At 38.3% G+C, this 23164-nt stretch overlaps 1 protein-coding gene across 1 annotated transcript in view; it reads left to right on the forward strand.

The window, feature by feature from the left end:
* The window catches only part of SMARCA1 (SNF2 related chromatin remodeling ATPase 1), a 76829-nt gene that overhangs the window by 48964 nt on the left and 4701 nt on the right, over positions 1-23164 (forward strand). The window contains exons 17-22 of the mRNA XM_032788226.2: positions 21-131; positions 286-399; positions 6730-6852; positions 10157-10289; positions 12406-12524; positions 12890-13102. Of these exons, the coding sequence (XP_032644117.1) occupies positions 21-131; positions 286-399; positions 6730-6852; positions 10157-10289; positions 12406-12524; positions 12890-13102 (813 nt within the window). The remainder of the gene's footprint in view (positions 1-20; positions 132-285; positions 400-6729; positions 6853-10156; positions 10290-12405; positions 12525-12889; positions 13103-23164) is intronic.

The following is a 23164-nucleotide window of genomic DNA, read 5'->3' on the forward strand; positions in this document are numbered from 1 at the left end:
TTCTGTTTGTTTGTGTGTAGATGAGTATGATGGAATGGATAGAGCCTCCAAAACGAGAGCGCAAAGCAAACTATGCAGTGGATGCATATTTTAGAGAAGCCCTGCGTGTTAGTGAACCGAAAGTTCCCAAGGTAAAAGAATATAGATTTTTAATCTGTACCACTCTTCTCAACTTGTAGTAAAAGCAGTATGTGTTTTACAGTGTTAAATGTTGCTACTGTTTGGACTATGGCAACTGAAAGTAATAAAAAATTATGTAATAGTCATATATGTGTATTTTTAAAGGCTCCACGACCCCCCAAACAGCCAAATATTCAAGATTTCCAGTTTTTTCCACCACGATTGTTTGAGCTTCTGGAAAAAGAAATTCTTTATTATCGCAAGACTATAGGCTATAAGGTAATAATGGCTTTTCTTTATTTCGAATGAATAAAATGTATTAGCACCAGTGTATCCAGATTCGTTGTAATAGTGAGAATTGCTAAATTCTTAAGGCAAATGAAAGTACCAAAGTCATGTTAATAGGTAATTTAGAGGCTTTCTAGCAATCTTGTATTTGTGTTGACTTGCTGTAGGTTTGATTACTCGGTATTTTCTTGGACGATGTGGAGTTAACAAGATCCAGGAAATGTAACCAAGAGAAGACCCTAATGTTTTACAAAATAACAATCTTACTTCATTAACACTAAGAAAAGACTAAAACAGACACCAACAATGTTTGGTTCCCCTTATTGAGCCCTAGCAACTGGATTCATGCCTAATGCAGGCCTTAGGATTTTTGTCTCCCCTGTTCAGCTGCCAAATTCTCTTCTCTCTTGCACTTGCACTAACTAGTTTTATACTGATGTGACTCCACTGACTTCAGTGGAGTTACTCATTTATTTACACAGGTATAACTTAGTGCAGAAATCAGGCCTATTGTGACAAAATGAGAGAGACAGGAAAGAGATTTGTCCAGGAAAAGATATAGTTGGAATATGAAATTATAAAGTGATCTAAAAATGTAATGCATGAGAAGTCAGAAGATGGGATTACATGGCAACAAATATGATGTTGAAATGACAGGCGCAAAATGATGTAGTATTACCAAAACTTGGTTTTAATAAAAAAAGGAAAAAAAAAAAAAGATGCAGGAAATGTTTGACGGGAGGGGGGTAGCTACTTAGGAGCAAAAAGTATGGAGGAAAATGTAGGACTACTGTTAAATAAGGAGTGAGCACAATTAGAGGAGGAAAAGGTAATTTCCCAATGCACGTGCTTAACGCCTTCAGCAAACAGAATGAAAGAAGCAAGAGGCTTAGTGATATAAATATAAACTAGAACTAGAATATCAACTAGAGGCAGGTAAAAGAACACATAGGTAAATTAAATGTATTGAAATCAGTAGGACTAGATTAAATTCGTCTGAGTTCTAAAGGAAGGTGATACTACAGCCATTGGCAATCATTTTTGAGAACTCATGGAGAAGAGGTGAAAGGCAAATGTAGCAGCAGTTCTTAACGAAAAATAATGCTCCAGGAAAATACAAAGACTTTAGGGAGTTTTGTATATTAACTTTAACACCTTTAACGTAGTAAAATTTGCCCTAACATTCCACTTACGAGGTAAAAGAGGGCCTGTAATATTGTGTCTCCCCTGAGTGTATGATTTAGAAAAGGGGATACAGTGGGATTCTCCTCTAGAGTTTAAATAAAATTAAAAATACATTAGGTGGCATAGATTGTAAACTCTTTTGGGGGCAGTGACCGTGTCATTGCATCCTTGTTGTAAAGTACCTACCACAGTTCTGAACAATGTAAAATAAATAGCAATAATGAAAGTGTTTTTACTATTGACAGAGGGCAGTTTGCAGAGTTCTAAGCTAAAATGAGTTTAGCAATTTTAGCAAATTAGAAACTTCCTAACAAAGTGCTCATTATATAGTCAGCTTCAATTGCATTGTAGGTAAAAATCAGTGTATCTTTTCACTTTACTAAGCCTGATTGATATCTCTCAAGATTAGCGGACCTCACAGTTTGAGACACTAAGCACCTTGAGCACAATAGTATAACTATAGTGTTGGTTGCTTGAATGGGAGGGAAATGCATTGTCAGCTTTCTTTATTTAATAACAGACCTTACTGGAACAGGTCAGTGAAAATAGGTATAGTCCTTTATCCTGTCTTCAGATTTAGCAGCCTATCCTGGACTCTTCAGAGTAAGGTGGGAAAACTCCCAGCATGCACTGCAATTTGCCGCTTGTAATACTGTAATATGCCACAGCAAGAAATGTCTTGCTGACTTCAGCTGGTTATTACCTCACCATATGCCCAGAAGTATGAGGATGATACGTTTGTAATTTTGTCATAGCTTGTGCAACTGCTGTTTCTTAGTTTCTTACGTAAGTGCAACCACATTTTGATTCTTACAATGCTATAGTTGAATAATATCCTATAGAAATGACTTACATATGTATGTATTTTGTGTAATTAAAAAAGAAAAAAAAATGCCTTTTGTCCATTCAACTTGATTGTCTTTAATTTCATAGTTCTACTTTGAATTATAGGAAAGGGCAGAAAGGAGTGGCCCATTTGCTTAGTATGTCATTCTTAATTTAAGACATCTTTATCATATCTCCTCTTAAGTTTTCTTATTCCTTTTGTTCTTTTGATCTAATAAACTCACATGTGGGAATTCAGTGGGCAGAATTATTAATTTTCTTCGAGGCTTTTCTATGATGCTCAGCACTACAATATTTGAATGCTTCATGGATATTCAAAAATTTACCTCCATGATACCTTGCCTAGCATCACATAGGAACTCTGTGGTAAAAGCAGGGTTAGAATCCAGTTCTCCAAAGAAGCATTCAGTTGCCTTAGCCATGAGACTGTCTTTTCTCTCCCTGTGATTTTTCTCTCTGCCACTGCACACCATCTATCTACAACCAAACTTTTCGCAGCCCAGAGCTGCAACTGTAGGGAAAGATCTGCTTAGCCATGAGCTGGAGCATGTCTAGTGTAAATGGAATCTTTGGGGAATTCAGCTACTGAAATCGACAAACGGGCATGTGCAAATTGCAATTTTTCAAAGGCTTATAATTTGGCCAGGTTTTCATGGGGGCAGCAGAAAAGCATGTCCTTGACACAAAGCCCACCTGCTGCCAAACTTCAAGTCCCTGGTCCAGAGTATGTGGACGCTAGAGCTTTTCAAAGACAAGGTCACCAGAATTTCACACAGCTAAAATGTATATTTTTTAAAACAGCAGTTTTTCAGAACAAGGCTAAATTGTTTTAGTTGAAGTTTTCCCAAAAAAATGTAGCCCAAGGCAGACCCCGAGCATGGAGGATTTGAACATGAATGGTTAAGTTTGGCAAAGTTATAAGCAACAGAAAATAGGGAAGTATTGGGCAGCCTTAATATGAGGCAGTACTTGGCTTAGCTGACCACTGAATTGTTATTGAGGGTGCCCTTTTGGTGACATAGAGCTGGCATAATTGCTCATATGCCATAGCCTTCTGCCTACATGTTAGATCAGAGAAAAGAAGGTGTGACCAGGACATGCTTGCACCCCGCTGATCCCTTGTTGCTATAACAGCCCGTAGGGGTAATTAGCAGCTTTCAGGGGTCTGACCATCTGGTCAGCCACAGAACTGAAGGAGCACAAAGATGGCATAAAGCCACCTTTTGCCTCCCCCTTTCTGGACTTGTGCCAAGTGAGTCTTGGCTGGAATTGAGACTTGGGTTCTAAGACTGTTCTCTTTCAAACAGGTCCATTTATGGTATTTTAATAATGAGTCTCATAACTGTTGCTTTATTTCAGGTTACATCATATTCAAAGACATTTTGTCAACTGGATTGATCTCTGGTCATAAATGTAGTCCTGGATCTAGGTTTCTAAGGAAATAGTGTGGTACCTTGTGTACTCGGTTATTAGTAGTGGGCCAAATTCTAACCTGTTAAGCCCAAGCTTGTTCTTTGAAACTCCTGTGTGCTATAGCATAGAACTTGTTCCAGTACGTCTAACTTGGGGTCTTCAGTGAGAAGGGTTTGCTTTATACATGGCTGAGGAAAATACAAAAGCTTCCTGGCTTTTTGAAATATTAACAATCTATTAAGGAGAAAAATAAGCTGATAAATACAGGTGGCTTGTTAAGTTTAAATTTTGGTAATGCAGCTTTGTAGGCAACTAACTTTGCAGCAGTAGAACTAAATTTGTGTGTGATCAACTCACCATCACATTCAATACACCACTCTATATATTTCTGTAAAAAGCCTGCTAAAATCTCAGCCAGGAATAAGGACAAAATGTGCCCTCTTTCCACTCTTTTACAGACTTGTGGTTATTGCAGAATATTACTTTTTATATTTGAAAAATGTAGTAACTCTTCAAAAGTTTTCTTATGAAAGTTACTTTTGTATATACATCATTAGTTCATTGTTTTACTTGGGGACCAAAGTTTTGGGATGTGGATTATGAGTAGGAGCAGAATGTGGCACATACTTTTTTTTTTTTAAACTTGCCTATTCACTATGGAATAACGATCAGTTCGCATAAGTTAAACTTGTGAATTGGTTAACTTCCAAATGTAGTGCAATTATTAATGAGAATAAGAGTAACAAATATGACATTGATAGTAATTGTGTTCTGCTTGGAAAAGAAATAAAGAATACATTTTATATTTTCATAATTTGAAGTAAAGGGAAATTTAAAATCACTGTTTCTTAACTTTGCTTTTGTGACTCTTGAAGTTCAAATGGAGATGTTCAGTAGCTGGCATTTCTACATAATCCTATATATTACAAGACATAAAATCAGTTATGTTTTCTCTCGCAGATTCTTTTGATAGTCCTAAATTGTGCCAGTCACACTGAACTCCTGTAAAGAAACTGTTTTCATATTAAAGCCTCAAATCACCATGCATTTACTCCAATATTATGCCAGCATGACTCCATTGATTTGTATCATTTGTCTATCAGTGTAACAGAGCAGTATATCAAGGCTCATCTCTTTGATATTGTTACACAGCTGATGCAGTGTGCTTGACAACCTGAGATTTTCTTGAAGATGTTTGATGTAAAATCTTTTTATTATAAAGATGCATTCTCTCAGTTTAAGGCAAAACTAATATTAAGACTGAGATCTATTTAAAAAAACAAATGTCAGAGGGGTGAATTTGTGCTGAACATATTATAGTTCATATTAAATCACAACGAACTATAGAGGTTATGTTTCAACTTAAAAACAACATAAGAGAGAGAATTCTTAGCTAAGGCTTAAATTTCATTCTTGATTTTTCCCTTTGTGCCTTGCCATCACAGAACACTGAGCAATGAGCAAGACTTAGCAATGAGGGAAGGGCCCAGAACAAAGTTCTGTGTGCCATAGATCTCCAGCAGTACCCTGTGCAGGAAAGACATGGGTAGAGTGGCTGCAGAGGAGGCATGAAGGATCTTCCTTGTGTCAGGAGGAGATTTTGTGCTGGCTTCAGATGCACTCGGGCACATTGGAGTGTTGCAGTGAGTAGGGAACAAGCCCCTGAATCCACATGCATGAATCCAATAGGAGGGAACTTTTTAATAGGTCGGCAGGGTAGTAGATGCTGTTCCACCACATAGGCATGTTTAAGAACTTCACCTGCATCCATATAGAACTCCTTTTTGATGCTAATGAGTATGAAGGGAAGAAACTCTTGCATATTCAACAGTCACATTCAAATCAGATTTCAAGTATGTGCTTCAGAATGTAATACACAGTAGAGAGGTCACAAAATCCAAAACGTGCTGCAATCTGTGCAGGGACATAAAAAGATACCTGCCTTGCTCTACCTAGCGCTGTAATCTCCTACATTTAAATCAGCAAAACTTCTTTTTGTAAATAGGGTGCAGTGTACGTTTATATTGAGTTCACCTCTGTTATACACAGTGGGGCAGACACGCAGCTGGTTTACATTGTCATAGTCCCACTGACTTGAATGGAAGTGTGACAATTTACACCAGCTGAGATCTGTTCCTTTCATTGTTTGCAGGTCAGGCCCAAGATGTGCTTGGCACAGGATCTGGCACTGTGCAAAGCAGAACTAATATTTTTCAGGATCAGGCCCTCTTGTGTGAGAGGGTTGAGCAATAACATTTTTTTTAAAACATTTGTCTCTTAAGCAACAATGGGGGAGAAAATAACATGTAAATTGTTCTATTCACAGGGGAAAGATAATAGTTATAAAAGTCATTGTATGCTTTAGTTCCTAATCACTGGAGAAATATACCTTTATCATTTTTATGGGCTCTAACAGCACTTATCATAGAGAGGAATTGCTTCACCCTTAAGGAACTTAATTAACTTAGATCTTTGGTTGCTTACCAGCGACGCTTAACATTACACTTCAATGAAACAGGAGCCTGTAAGCCAAGAAAAAGCAAATGTCAGTGAATGACTTGTGATTTTGATATATACACCTTGCCTGAAAGGATAATATTTTCAACCTCAACATTTCTGTAAACTATAAATCCAGCTGCAAAAAAATGTTCCAGTAGCTATGTGGCATGTTTTAATTTTTTTTTTCTACCAGCATATCAAGGCGTCAGAAACATTTCCTTTTGTGACAAATGCTCAGTGGTGAGGACTGCATCAGTCCTGTCAAATTTAACTTGTGTTTATAGAGTAAATTGTAAAGTGAGATTGATATGAGTATGTACAGTACCCTTAATAACACTGTTCGTTTACTTCTTGCTCATCCTTTTATTCTGATCTTAGGTCCCTAGGAATCCTGACCTCCCAAATGCAGCTCAGGTACAAAAAGAGGAACAAAAGAAGATTGATGAGTCTGCACCTCATACTCCAGAAGAAACTGAAGAAAAAGAGAAGCTGCTCACACAAGTAAAATGATAAAAGTAGCTGAAGTATTTAGTGCATGGCGTTTCATCAAAAGATGACTATTAAAATATACATGGAAGACTGCAGTTCACATTTTTCATTCAGTATTGTATACAGTAAAACAAAACTATTAAAAGGTTATGAAAGTTAAAACAAAACACATGCACAAAATGTTTAGGTGTAATGAAAAATATTCCTCCAGTCTAAATGCAGTGATGCTTTTACCTAAAGACATTTAAATGATGCTTTGCTTTATCCAGCCGTCTCGTCAGTTGTATTTGACTAGAAATTTATCAGGTGTGGGAGAGGGAAAGGAGACCAAATCCACAGAATAGGGAAGAGGTGAGAGGATAGGAGACACAGGGTAAAGAGTGAGGAGAGAGAGTCCAAACTGATCATCAGATTAAGCAATGTAAGGACATTTTTAGCATGTTTTTATATTTCTTTTAAACAAGTAATACACTTCCAGAGTGTGTGCTGTTTATCTGCAATTCCAACTTGGGTTTCTGGTGGTATAAATAAAGTCAGAATCCTTTCATATTGTAGCTTTTGTGTTCCTATCAGGGGCCAAATCTGCCTTACTCAGTGCCTCTTTAGCCCTTACTGAAGCAAACATGTCATTAAAATGTGTTTAGTTTTGCTTGATTAAATACCAGGACAGTGCTTCAGGAATTCGATGCAGAGATTTCTAGCTTTTGATCTGTGTGTTAGGTAGTATGCAGTAGTGATGCCGTGAGTTAATATCTGAGTTTCAGCACGATATACAATATCTTTAGATACTTTCTAATTTCTGCACATGACTAAATATCATGGGATTTTTATGTGATCTCGCTTAGAATCAGAGAGATGCCTGTGTTTGGGAAAAGATGGCCTTTGGTTCTCTTCCCTGGGATTTCTTGATGTAGTCATATATTAAGGTCAGAAGGGACCATTCTGATGATCTAGTTGACTTCCTACATAACACAAGCTATAGGTCTTCCATGAATCCACAAATTAATTACTGTTTAAAGTCCAGTAGCTGAGATTGAATTAGAGTATATTTTATAGTAAATCATCCAATCTTGATTTTATAATGTTCAGTGATGGAGAATCCACCCCAACCTTTGCAAGTTGTTCCAATGGTTAATTACCCTCACTATTAAAAGAAAAAATAATTGCACTTTATTTCTAGTCTGCATTTGTCTATCTTCAATTTACAGCCATAGAATCTTGTTATACCTTTGTCTGCTGGATTGAAGAGCTGTTGATGAAATTTCTGTTTTCCCCCATTATGTATATACTTCTGACAACCTCAAATGTGTGTGGAGGGGCTGTGTTTGAGTTAGGGGCGTTAGCTGTTGTCTCCCATGGTTATCCCATTCTCAAATTGAATTTGCCTTTGATATATTATGTATTAAATTAAGGCCATCCTGCTTGTCTAATTCACATCAGTGCGCTTGATGAAATCAGTGGAACTATTTGTGAGAGTAAAAGAAGCTAGATTTGGCCCATAGAGGTTAACTTATTTTACCCACTTCCGTTTTTTTGGTTGTTATTTATTTATTTATTTTTTTAAAACAAGATACTTTTTTTTCTTCGTTACATTTAAGGTAGAAAGTGTAACATTCTTTTAAAAACTATATAATAGACCAAGATTAGTTATTAACATACTTGAACCATGCTGTTATACAGATACTGTCATATATACTATCTCTGAAAATACTGCCCTGTGATCTTTGATCACAATCCCACAAACCGTGAGGTGTATTTTCCCCAAGGTTTTTGGGTCCTTGGGTCTCAGTGGATTCTCTTATTCAACTGCCATTCTCTTGAATATCTGCAAGTGGTACCACAACTTACATAGTATATGCATTCCCAGTCCTGCAGGTTTCCAGTCTGTTTCTACCCTACTCACTCTTACCAAAGATATTTAAAAAAAAAAAAAAAGTCACACAGGACAGGCAAATGTTATCACATAGCCAGATAAGACATGGTCTAAAATCTCATTCATCTTAACCAAATGTCAGTGGATAGGTTTGGCTTCTGCAGGTACCTGACACTGTCATTGGATGAGACCCGTTCCCTGATATCTGAATGCTGGTTCTTATGATTTGGCGTACTGACGATTAATTATTGAGGAGGAGAACTTGTCTGATAGAGTTGTAGTTGTATAATCTAGAAACTCTTCCTCTGTAGAGAAATGGACATATTGTACCAAAGGTGCAGCAGTCTAATAGACAGAGAAACCATGCTGCTTCAGTTGTTTGCAGTGTGTAGCTGTGTTGGTCCTGGAATATTAGAGAGACAAGATGGGAGAGGTAGTATCTTTTATTTATCTTTTACCTTTTTTGGAAAAGATTTGCAAGGCCACAGTTTTTGTTTACTATTCACAACTTCATCAGGTACAGCAGGGTAAAAACTTATGCCTCTACTGATGTAGCCATCAGTACTAGCTTCATTGATTAAAAAAGAATCCTGTATTATGATCATAGGACTGTTTTTATACAGATACCATTAAGTTTGTAGGCTGAGCCTGTTCAGTTGGAGAATCCACAATTTTTATTACTTGTGAATGGTATTTCTCTGATTAAACAAGTGCAGTGTAGTACAAACCACTCTTCAGGTTTGTGTTTTTTTGCTTATTCTTGATTCTTTTAGTTGCCCCCTGTCCTAACAACCAATTAATCATCTTGGCGGATGATCTTGTGCACTGTATCTCAATTAGCTGTTTTGTAGTTTTGGTTCCATTTCTACAATGCATAGCTGGCTTGCTGTTTGACAGTGCTATGGAGAGTTTCCATTTGATTGCATCATGTCAGAACAGAGATCTTTCCTTGGTACACTTTTGTTTCCATCCAGGTGTGTCTTATTCATAGTTTGTAAGTATTCTAAATAAGTGCTATTGGGTTTAGTTTTTGGTTGGTTAGGTGACTTTCAAGGGTACCAGGACTAGTGCTTCCCAAACTCCTGTCATTTTGTTTGTTGCTTGTGCCTGTTGAAGTGTGAGCTAAATGAAAATCCATTAGGATGTGGATTAAGCTTGTTTCTTTGGAGAAATACCATTTACAGGTAAGAAAAAAATTGTTCTTACTGATGCATGAGGGTTTATGCACAAAAATAACTCACTAGAGATTTTTATGACTGAGTAATAAACACTGGATAATAGAAGTGTATGGAAATCCTGAAAGACCATTAACTCCTCTAATTATTATGTGACACTGTACTGAAGCATTAACAATTGGAGCAAATAGTACATTCTAAGACAAGAGTTCTAGCAAAATATTTCCACCTGCACCTGATAGTGACGTCTTTATCTCTCTGCTTTCAGGGTTTTACAAACTGGAACAAAAGAGACTTTAATCAGTTTATTAAAGCTAATGAGAAATATGGACGTGATGATATAGATAATATTGCCCGTGAGGTGGAAGGAAAGTCACCAGAGGAAGTCATAGAGTATTCAGGTTTGTTAAATTCAAGTATATCTTTTAACAATCATATCGATGTAACAATTCTGTTTTGTCATATGACTCTTGGAATTACAAGGTTGGGAGTTTGGAAGAATGTGAAAGGTTAAAAGAAAACGTGAAGTCCTGGGGGAGGGGGGGGGATTATGCTGTGATTATGTATTCTTATTCTGCACTAGCTGATTTTTAGTTCATGACTTGCTTCATCTACATTTGACAGTGTCACTGTACGAGGGGCTGACTTGTTTATTTTTCAGTATGGGAATCCAGTTTTCTTGGCAGTGATTACAGAGCTGACATTGCCTACTGTGGGTATATGGACATAACAGACAGCCAAATACAGCTCTAATGTAAACAAAGGCTGTTCTGTTGAAGTAAATTAAATTGTGCCCATTTACTTCAGGGTTGAATTTGGCCCACAGTCAGGACATTTTCAACATTGGTGTAAACAAAGTAGGTTCACATATCAGAACTGGATGAAACAAACCAAAAAGAACAGATTATTTAATTTATACTATTAGTATAAGCAGCAGAGTGTCCTGTGGCACCTTATAGACTAATAGACATTTTGGAGCATGAGCTTTCGTGGGTGAATACCCGCTTCGTCGGATGCATCACAGCTCATGCTCTAAAATGTCTGTTAGTCTATAAGGTGCCACAGGACTCTTTGCTGCTTTTACAGATCCAGACTAACACGGCTACCCCTCTGATATTATTAGTATAATCACTCAACCCATACAATACATATGACTAAACCAAACTATGATGCAAATATTCAATGAGCAAAAACACTCATATTATGAAATCTCAAAATAATCTGAGGGCCAGATCCATCCCTAGTGTAAATCTCTTGAAGTCACTGAGTTACACCAGGGGTGAATTTAACATGTAAACTTTCACATCTCAGTTCAGTTCAGTACTAATATAGATGGATGTGATTTCTTTTTTATTCTATTCCAGGATTTTTGCTGGTTTTACATCCTGATCCTGCAAAGAAACATGCTTTATTTTGTGTAAAGTTAAGCACATGCACAATTGTTTGCGGGATTGGGACTGTAACTTGAAGTAGTTTTCTGGACTTCTATAATAGCCATTAATAAAAATAAATATTTGTGGTATTAACATCAGAACGTGAGTAAATATGCAGTATCAATAAGCGAACTGAGTGCTTTGAGGAAAATATAAATGCAGGTCAATGGCTCTGAAATTTTTCCTCAAAATGGCAATATCACATAAATTGATGTACTAAATCAGGCCCTGTGCTTGTGGCGAAGTACAAAATAGTTTTTCAAGAGTGGTAGCTGTGTTAGTCTGTATTAGCAAAAACGACAAGTCCTTGTGGCATTTTAGAGATTAACAAATTTATTTGGGCATAAGCTTTTGTGGGCTAAAACCCACTTCATCAGATGCATGGAATGAAACATACAGTAGTGAAGTATAAATACACAGCATATGAAAAGATGGGAGTTGCCTTACCAACTAGAGGGTCAATAATTTATTTTTATTTCCTTGAGCATCCTTCTATTTTATTTCACCAGACAACCTCTCCTAACATCTTTTGTTTGAGTGTTCTTCCCATAGTCAAAGAAGGCTGGACTCGAGTCTCTCCAGAGCTTATTTAAATTGGTTTTGGGTCTGCGGATGTCACTTAGAGGATTCCAAGAATGAGTTGGTATGCTTAGACTCTGCTGACCTAAGACAGAGGACAAGTGAAAGACCAAACATTGGTTCCTTCACATGGCAGAATGTTGCACTGTCACTAGACTACAAGTCTTGACTTGTCTCCACTATTATTGGTGAAATATGTACTCCCTTTAAATATACTGAGTTGTGCAGGATTTTATCCACACAGACTTAATTAAAGTAAATAACTCAAATTACAATGACTTCAGTTTATTTGTAGCTCCCCTCTAAAGATACTGATAAACACGAATGTGTCTTAATTTGTTTTTCACATAGCCTAGTGAAATAGTGTTTGGTAAATCTTCAGATATCACGGAACAGAAAATTGGCATTGTTTAATATTACACTGTTGTTTTGCTATAGAATTCTTCAATCAAACAAGGACATAATGAAAATATTATTTTACAGATTTAATGTTTTGTTCCTTTAGCTGTTTTTTGGGAACGTTGCAATGAACTGCAGGACATTGAGAGGATTATGGCTCAGATTGAACGAGGAGAGGCAAGAATCCAACGAAGAATCAGTATCAAGAAAGCTCTGGATGCCAAAGTAACAGTTGAAATTTTTGTTCTTTTAATTGGTCTTACCATTAATTTTCTAGTACTAAATTCTCCCTACCATTAAAATTGGATGAAGTGTCTTTCAGTTCCCTGCAGAAAGAAAGCAGTTGGGTAGTGTTGGTATTTTCCACACCAAAGTTGACTGCTTTTCAGTGGGAGAGGAAGTGATCCCTGTGAATAGTTTGAATAGTGGTTTAAATTTATAGACCCTTTTGGTTGAAAAGCAGAATAAAAATATAAAATATTGTTTGCTGTCATAAACAACTCATACTGCTTGTAACAATGAAGTGGTAAAGCCTTAATTTAGTGTTGTACATCCACCAATAAAAAGTCTTATTTTTGTTTTGCATTCAGATTGCAAGGTATAAAGCTCCTTTTCATCAGCTGCGTATTCAGTATGGAACAAACAAAGGCAAAAACTACACAGAAGAAGAAGATAGATTCTTGATATGCATGTTACACAAGATGGGCTTTGACAAAGAAAATGTCTATGAAGAACTAAGGCAGTGTGTGCGCAATGCTCCCCAGTTTAGATTTGACTGGTTTATCAAATCTAGAACTGCTATGGTATGTTCAAGCATCAATTACATCAGGCTTAGATTTTGTAGGTAATGTTGTATGTTTCTTTAAGCAGAATTATGTGGAATTTGGACCTGTACCAGAACACTGGAGTGAGGGAAACAATTAGGTATGAGAATGGTCATTTTGGTCTATGTTCTCAGCACCAGTTCCTAGCATAAGATGTGATGGCCTTTTTCTCAGAACAGCTAAACAATGCTTTACAATGAAATCGAAACAAACAGGTTACAAAACCTGGCAAGTCTGAGTCTCATGTCAGCCAAAGAGATTAATGCAAAGATAGACTGCCCTTACAAATCTGTTGTTTGCTCACTCCACACTGAAAATAAATAATCCAAACAGTGTGTCTGTAACTGATCTTAAATTTAATCACTTTTTTCAGAATTAGCTGACAGGCTATCAAAAGATGAAGAGAATTAGATGAAATATAAAATAACATTTAAATTTTCTTTTACAATACTTTATCTCTTGTATTTATAGTTCAGGACTAAAATGAGAAGTCTAGTAGCTGAGTGTTTCTACAAAAACCAGTTATTGTTGCAGGTGACTTAGTGTATGTTATAGTAGTCATTTAAAAAAAGTCATGACACTTTACCTAGATCATATTACAGTAGACTATTTTGTGAACAGTTGGATCATAAATAAGACACAGTACCGGTTTGACTAAGGTATCAGTCAAATTAATACCCTGAATTTCAGCTGCATTCTTTCTTCAGTCTGGAGAATATAGCCATTCTAATGGAATTTATCCACTGACTAACTAGTGACAATGCTAGGGGAAGACTTGCTGAGTATAAATATTAAAACACCCATCAACCTCAGAGTAGGACAGTATAATCTTCTTGTGCAACTGTAGTCTCAGTCCTGCAGTCTTCACTTGGGCACAGCTGGCAGTGACTTTAGTGAGAGGTTTACCTGAGTAAACATTGCAGGACAGGGCCCAATATAAAGAGAAAACATAACATTTTAGTGAAAAAGCGTTTGTTACAAAGACGAGGACACAACTTCTAAAATAATTTTTATTTCATTTTAGTTGTTTGCAAAAAGAGCTTGGGAAGTTTGGACACAACAGTTGCTTTGTAACAGGCCATATTGTCCTTGGCACTAGTGTAGTTGGGTTATTGGGAGGGAGGGAGGGAGGAAGAAGTAAGGGATCACTGGTATCTGTCCCCTCACAAAGGCTCCTTGAATTGAACCCTGGCCCTGCCCAAAAACAGGGGGACAGGAAGCAGAGCTGCTTGATAACTGAGAAAGGAGCACATCACATAGTCCATGCCTAGCCACCATACCCTGTTGTCCAAAGCAGATCAGTGACTAGGTGCTACAAGATGGCCAAATGAAGTTGGTACCATTCCATATGCAAACCTGGATATTTCTTTCTTTCTTTCTTTCTTTCAACCTGTTTTTCTAGTGATCACAAACCCAGCCTCCCATGTTCATGCAGCACCATCAGGGTGTATTTATTTATAAAATACCCATCCAGGGCTTTGAACACTGCTTTGAGCAGTACATTTGAATAGGAAAAAGGCCATAAATGCCCCCTGATTACTCCCACAGCTGCTTATAATTACACAGCAAAGCTGGTCTGCTTGACATACCAACTACTAGCAACATTTTTTATCCCTGTATTCCCCATCCCCTCAACCATCCCCCTCGCCCCTTGATTACCTTCCAAATCTGCCCTTATTAACTACTGGAAGCTACCATTTTTACTAACTTAAATTTCCTTTTCAGGTAGTGTTGGATTTTAAAACTATAAACATATACAGGGTTACATCTATGGTATCTAATTCAGCTAAATTATTTCTAAGTGCCTGTTAATCTCCTGTGAGTAAATTTATCAGGGTAAAGCATGAGACCAGAACGTCACAAGTTTTATTATATAGTTGTTGTTCTCCTCCTCAAGGGGAGAGGAGTAAGTCGCCACACAAGGGGATGGAACTGTGGTGAGTGGTGTCTGTTAGAAATTGAGGGACCCAAAATGTAGTGAATATTTTGGTTTAAGTAGTCTTCTTTTCAAATATAATCTCTTAAAATTAGTTTATTTATTAAACTGATTATTCTACTATTATAATACTTACAGTAATGCGTGAGTATACAGGCTATAAAGGAGTAGTAACAATACATAGTGAACACAGATAAAATCAGAGATAATGTTTGGTCTGCAGGCCCCCTTCCAGTTACAGACAATTCATAATCTTCTAATATTTTTTAAACTAAACCTTCTTAGAGGTAATTATTATTTTTAATGTTCATTACTTTCATTTTTCTTAATCTCTCAAAACAATCACTCATGATGATATGCTTAGGGTTTCATTAGTGATATAGTTTCTGTTTGCATATGAAAATCCTGATTTTTTTGTTGAGGTGGTGGTGGTGGTGATTTTATTTTGCATTTTATAGCCAAACTTGTGTTAAATAGGGTAGGCAAGGCAGTTTAAATCCGAACAGGACTTGTTATATATCGGTCCAAGAAAAACTTCACTGTGTCTTACCAGCCAGTAGATGTCTCTTGAATTCCATATAAACAGCCTAATTTTCCTCCATCTTCTCTTTCCTGTTCATTTCCTTCTGAAGATTTCTCTTCAGAAAACAAATATAAATTCTGCTGCATTTCTTTATTCCCAAAGCAGATGGCCTACCCAGGTTAAGCTCACAAACAGAGTGAGAGCTTCTGTAAAACAATAGTTTTTCTTAACTGCACAAAGACTTATTTAAGTGTTCAGGATTAGTAATTATTATCTTCCTCTTTATTTTATTTGTGTTCATGCTTCAGGAATGGAAAATACCATGACCCACTGAATCGTAGTTATTCTCACTAAGCCATAATTTGTACCTGTTCTCCGAATCTTTTTTTCTGCATTACTCCTGAGGAAGAACTCTCTGCCAGTCCAAGATCTTTGGACTGACAGAGAGCCTGTTTTTTGTAAATATAGGAGATAGTCCAGACTTGTCCCCACATCTTCTGGCTTGATTATGCCCTTTTACTCTCATGATAGATTCTCTGTCTTCGGTGGTGCAGTGATGGTTCAGTGCTCCTCCTTTCTCTGTTGCAATCCTAGCTTTTGTAGCTATGACAAGAGCGAACAAAATTCTTTTTCCTCTTTCCAACCTGGACAAGAAATATCAAATGACCTTGAAAGAAATGACCAAGGGGCAGTAGAGCCTTTCCCTCAAGACTTGACTCCTTGTAAGAAGAATACAGTATATGGATTATTCCATATTAGAGCGCATGAGATTGAAGACAAAATTCATGATGGAGATTCTAGCTTCTAGTAGAAGCATCTAATATCCTGGCAGAAGCTTATCTGCATGGGCCAATCAGATTCTCCCATCAGCAATTTCTAAGGCCACGTCTACACTACATACTTTGGTCAGTGCTAGTTACATCGGCATAAAGCTGTTGCAGTTAGTATATCTCTTTTGCACCTGCATACTTGGCTCCTTGTATTGGCACTGCATGCACTCACCAGGAGTGCTGTAATGATGCACAGTACAATGCAGTGCACCATGAGTAAGTATCTCAATTTTCAACTTGCCATCGTGCAGGGCACTATCTTTTGCAAAGTTTTGGCAACATATGGTGGGGGAGAAATGAGTCATGCAGGGGGTGACTGGGAACAAGGGATTAACTTCCCCAAGTGCAACTATGTCCATTCCATAATGTCATCTATATGCCAGAATTTTCTTGCCTTTAAAAAAAATTCCGAATAGCCTTCTTTGCTGTCAGAAACAGCCCCTACAGCTCGGGACTATTGTCATAAACGTTGCAATCACAGGATGCATGATCCTCCAGTATTTGAAGTAAGAAGAACTGAATCAGTGGGGAACCTGAGGATTTCTTGGAGGGCAGATTGCTGTGGGACATAGTGACAGTCAATTCAAGGTTGGTTGGTGGGATTCACTGAGCAGCTGCAGATGAAGTGCTGCTTCTGGGCCTGAGAAACGAGTGCTGACTGGTGGGATTGTATTGTGATGCAGGCTTGTGATGACTAGCAGTGGCTGCAGAACTTTCAGATGCACAAGGCTACATTCCTGGATCTGTCTGCTGAGCTCACCCCATCCCTCCAGCACAGGGACACGAGGATGAGAGCTGCACTGACAGTGGAGAAGCGAGTAACAGTTGCACAGTGGAAACTTGCAATGCTAGATTGCTACTGGTCAGTGGAACTGGAGTTGGATATTCCACTGCTGGGGCCATTGCCATGCAAGTGTCTCTCCTGCTTTGGAGGACTGTGACTCAGCAATGTGCAGGACGTAGTGGTTGGATTTGCAGTAGTGGGTTCCTGAATTGTGGTGGAGCAACAGATGGCGTACATATCCCTATTTTGGCATTAGACAACCTTGCGCCACGTAGTGCATCAACAGAAAGGGCTACTTTTCTGTGGTTACGCAGGCGTTGGTACACTTGCTCCCCTGGCTCATGAAGCTATACACCAGATGCCTAAACAGCACCAAGGAAAGACTCAGCTACCCTCTCACTAGAGGCAGAATGACAGTTAAATGTGCTTTTTGGTAGATGCTGGTGTTGTTTACTCACAAAACTGGATCTCAATGGGGGAAAAAATCCCAATAGTTGTAGCTGCCTGTTATAATATCCCTGAAGCAAAGGGGAAAAAGCTGTTGCAGGAGTGGAGATGGAGTGGCTGTCTACTGATGTTGAAAAGCCAGACACAAGGGCTATTAGAAGCACTAACACAGAGCTATCTGTCTCAGGTAGGCTTTGAAAGAGCTCTTTAACAGTGAGCCACAGTAATGTGTTCTGATGGACTGTGCTCTACCTGGCCCAGCTATTTTGGGGCCTCTTAGGAATTTGTGTGATGCTATGTATGAATATAACACTGTCAGTGCACAGTGGTGTTTGCCACACACGATTATTACACTGTCACTGATCCTATGAGTTGTCACAATATATATTAAGGAATCAGTGGATGCTTTCAAAACTGCTAGGCACCCTGCAGCATCTGTTGTGAATTAATAAAGATGAATGATTTTCCAAATAGACTTTTATTTGGTAACAAAATGAGTGCAAAGAAAAATCTGTGCAGTTTAAAAACTTAATAAATGACTGGAATAGAACTTAACAAGGGGAGAGAACTCTTATGTACATTTTACATACACATACCAAACCTGTGACTTTCACAGGTCAGTGTATTACTTCTGGGGGAATTCTGTGCCAAAAAGTTTAAAAATTCTGTGCATGGTATTTTAAAATTCTGCATATTTTTTTTCAAAATACCACAATATAATCACACCAATTTTAATTATTTTGGTAATTTATTTCAAAATACCCTGTCAGCAAGTAGGTCTGTAACGACATAGACAACAAAAAAGATTCAGGAAATGTGTTTTGACAAATAGATTCCTTACTAGGCATCTTATTCCAGAACTTTAAGTAATAATTAATTTAAACTACAGTACAGAAACTTATTTCCTGCATCCCTCAGAAGCAGTGCAAAGGCTTGTGGGGACTCAGGGTAATGGAGGAGCTGAGGGAGAGAGAAGTAATTGCTGGGACGGAGACTGGATGTGAACTTGGAGGGTTGTTGGATGGGAAAGGTATGGAACAGGTAGTTTGTTTTTTTTTTGATGGGCGGGGCAGTTGGTTAGGGAGCCTCCCCTGTGCAGACCCTGGCCGACCCCTAGCCTCTTTCATTTAGTCGGGCACATCTGCCCCCATCCCCATGTATCCCTGCACCACCCTGTCCTCATGTGGCTCGGTGCCCCCACTCAGCCACCCTCCTGCCGCCGTCCCCATGTGTTCCTGTGCCCCCACTTGGCCACCTGCCTCCAGTAGCTGAGAGGGCAGCAACTTATAACGTTCATTCTGTCCTTCCCACAGGGCCTATTGGGTGGGTGTGAAGCAGTGGAGGCAGCTGAGTGCCTTTTCTTCTTTTGAATAGGTGGAAGATGCACACATGGAAGGATACCTTCCCTGGTGGGAGGGAACAGGCTCCCAACCTCAGTATTTTGAATCCGTGGTAGGGCCTGATGCTACTGGCCAACCTGCCACTGATCACAGTGGTGTTGGGTTGGGAAAATAGTGCAGAATGCTGTTTTTAAAGTCTCTCTCCTTTACCATTTTAACATAACCGTCTCAACAGAAACCCACCTCCTTGGAACCAGGGACAATTATACATAACTTAGACCATCTATGAGATTGCTATAAATAACAGGATTCTGGAGCTGTAAAGGTGCCATAAGCCACACCCCCAGTTGTGTTGAGGGTGTTTGTTTTATCGATAGAAGGGAGAGGCAGCTCACCCTGCCTTATGTGCACATCTGGAAACTCGAGGAGGGATTTATGCCTATTTGAATATAAAGGTTCTAGAAGCTCCCTCTGGGGCAGTGTAGCCCAGTGTTGAACATTTACTCACAGTTGCATCTATGGCACAATGTAGCCCAAAGACAGCATGTAACAAAGAACTGGTGGTCAGAAGATTTTTCTTCTGATTGCATGAATTCTGCTGTTTTTTTAACATATCTTTCTAGTCAAATATTTAATTTCCCCCCCTTGTAGCCTTTATATATGACCAGTTTATATTAAGTAAATGTTTGTGTTTAAGATACCATTTGATCACTTCTACTTTGTGGGTAACAGTTTAACATTGGCAGCTCAGTAGAATGTAACTCTTTCCATTGCAGTATCAAAGAGGGTAGTAGTCCAAATGAAGTGATTCCCCCTTGGGATTATGAACATTGCTTTGAAGTATCCCACTTCAGTGCAGTTCTTAGCAGGAGCTTGATTCAGTGTCTGATGTTGAGGTTGTACCGCCTGTTAAAGTCAGGTTGAGGCACACAAATGTGGTATGCAATTCCTTTGCCCTTTGTCATTCAACTGACCCTGACTTTCATAGAGAAGTTATTCAGACCTTCTGTCACTCAGACTTAGGCAGTCTTAGTGTCTAGGATTTTCAGTGCACAGGAGATGTAATGTGGAGTCTTTAATCTCTTTGAATAAGTCTCCCAAGTTTAGTGATATTTTCTGTGCCTGTTGTATTGCAGCTTTATGACTACTGATTGATGTAGAAAAGGGGTATTGCTTATATTAATAGTGACCCATCTACTACAAACATTTAGTTCAAAAAGTAGTGTTTAGTCCAAGCATAATGGCATGCACTGAAGTTGTCGTAGTCTTTAAGTTTCCTATTGTCTGTACATGTTTAAAGATTATTTAGCTGCCTTTTCTAGGTAAACTGAAGAAACTGCAAAAGAGGCTACGTGAGAGAAAAAGTACTATAAGTGGTCCAAACCCCTTCCCAAATGCTTATCTTCATGTATTTCCTACTTGATAATTGAGTTTGTTCAATAAAAGCCATGTGCGCAGATCTGCAGACTCCAGATAGTTCTGCCATACGAGAGCAGTAAGGCAATGTAGTGTCATGGCATACTTTTAAAAATACCCAAAATACCTACATAGATACTGCATTGCAGAAAGAGTCCCAGATCAGTAGATCTGTTTTGTGTACATTATTTTGAAGATGAGGATCCAGTTCTTTTCTGATTTTTCTTGTTTTATATTTAAAAATTGTGAATGAATGTAATTCCCTCAAAATGAGTGATTCATCATGCTGGTTTGAGGCAGGCATAGCATGGGCAGGACTTGTGCATAATTACCCATAGCTAATATCCCCATATACCAGATATACCATACCATTGCAATTCCACTCCTGTGCCAGTCATGTAAAATCTAGTGGTTTAGTGATATGAACATCCAGAGATTTGACTAATAAACTTTCACTCTTGATCTAAGTTCAGACTTGAATCCAGGTCCTCAGATGTGAAGGGTTAGTGGACTAATGTATAGCTCCCTGTAGCTCCTTTGTTTTTTCTTAATCTTTTTTATCTGTGTATGTAGTATTGAATAGTGCCATGTTATCTATTTTATTCAGTCTAAGTTATTTAGAAACTATTTTATATTATTTTAATGATAAAATGTTTTGTGATCATTTCCCACTTCAAATTATCTTTTACTCGATTTCATAAGTTCATTGGTGGGGGTGCATTTTTTCATTCGTATTATAGGTTCAGGCTTTAGTCAGATATAAAACCAAAAAGTCCTTTTTAGGAAGACATCTGTTTAGTTCTATAGTCTCCAAGAGGTTTGAATCAATGGAGGCTATATCATCATAGGGAAATTGACATTCTCTGTAGTTGGAATTGTAGGATAGTGATATCCACCCAGCCCCATGTCCCTTAAGAGTTAGGTTGTTTTTCTATGTTTAGAATAGTTAGCACAATAATCTGTAGCTTCTTTTCAATTGTATAAACCACTGGAGGTAATTTGCATTGCTGTATATGAGGACTTTGAGAGAGTACTAGTTTTTGCAGGAGGTAATGAGATTCCTCTCCCCCATCCCACCAAATGATTGATAAACAGATGAATAAGCAGTAACTACTTTTGGTGCACACAGAATCCAGTCACTGCTCTTCTGTGAGGCACGAAAGCTGACCAGCAGCACTCTTCTTAGGAGAATCTTTTTGCTTCAGAAGATACCACCAAGTACAGAGAACCTTCCTCTATCAGAAAAATAGGAGAGTTGTTAAAATTGCTCTGTCTGAAATGGCCATCTATTGGATACAGAAGGCCTTGGGAAGTGCTGGGAGCCAGGACACTGCTGCAGAGACTAAAATGGGGGGTTTCCCTCCCTTTTTCATAAAATCAGCAGGCTTCCACAAACTTCTGACAATAGCCACAGGAAAAAGGTAAAACCCTCAGTGTTGGCTGCTTCCCATTCTAATACCACACATATGCTCAAATGTTTTTGGCCTCTCTTCTGCCATCTGACAGTATCCCTTGTTGCCTTGTAACTGGAGCTGGCAAACTATCTCAACAAGATCTTCAGTGAAGCCATTTCCTCTGCAGTTGCTATTGGCCTTGGCCCCCTTCTGCTCAGCCTAACCACAGAAGTCAGTTCCCCTGTAGACACAGGAAGGACAAAAAATAATTATTCACCCTGGAAAATGCCCTGTTCTTAGGTTAAGAAACTTGACAGGCTGCCTTCTCCCTTTCCATGGAGTGTCTGTCTTCAGGAACTCTGTTCTGAACATTGGGTTATCAGTCTCCCATTCAGGGAGGCAGATTTCCTGGTGGTGATATGAAAAAAACCCCACAGTAAATATTAAAACTAAAAGGAAAACCCTGCAAGACTCTTGGGCTTTTAGGCTTTGTAAGAAGATCATACATAATTTTTTAAATCTAATTCTTGTGGGTCTACGTATTACATTAATTACTAATTGGGCCGGGAGGATCTTTGGGAGGCCTGTATTCCAGCACATGCAAACCTCTGATTGTCCCTTAGCCTACTTATTCATTAGGGGGCAGAATGACCTTTCACCCCACCTTTTTTTTTTTTTTTTGAGTGGGAAATCAAGACATCAGACAATAGATTATTTCCATTGTTAGTATAGAATTTCTCTCTCCTCTGTGAAGCTTAAGAAATGTTTTCACTTTATCTGTTGGATTCTTCCCCGTCCCCCACAAATGCAATAAACGAGCATCCAGCTCCTCCGAGAAAGTGTAGACAGGTATTTTTTTTGTCTATTTTTAGTGCCAAAGTGTTCAAGAGGCTTCAGGGCAGTCTTATATCTCAAGTGGCTAAACTGCTTTTTAGAAGAACAAAAAATTCCATTTAGAATAGCTTGAGTCTGAATAGCAGCTGTAAAAAAGGGAGCCTTTTTTAGCATCCATAGGTCTTCAATCTAGACACATCTCCAGATATCCATGCCTCATATCTTTTTTGTGTGTGTTGATAGTTCTGATCAACAGCCAGTTCATTTCTGTACAGAGACCATCCTTTCAGTCTTGCCACAGATTTGTGAATTTAAAGATTCTAACCAAAGTAGTACCTACCATCCATAAGGATTCAAGGGGTTCATGATCTGTTATATTTAGATAATTGGCTGGTAAAATCCAAATCTCTGATGAAAGCCCAGATTGAGTCTCTGGCCAGGTCTACACTGCGACTTTAAATCGGTTTAATGGCCGATATACCGATTTAACGCTGTACCCGTTCACACGACGTCGTCATTAATATCGAGTTAAACGGC

Source organism: Chelonoidis abingdonii, chromosome 8 (assembly GCF_003597395.2).
Source record: "Chelonoidis abingdonii isolate Lonesome George chromosome 8, CheloAbing_2.0, whole genome shotgun sequence".
NCBI lineage: Eukaryota > Metazoa > Chordata > Testudines > Testudinidae > Chelonoidis > Chelonoidis abingdonii.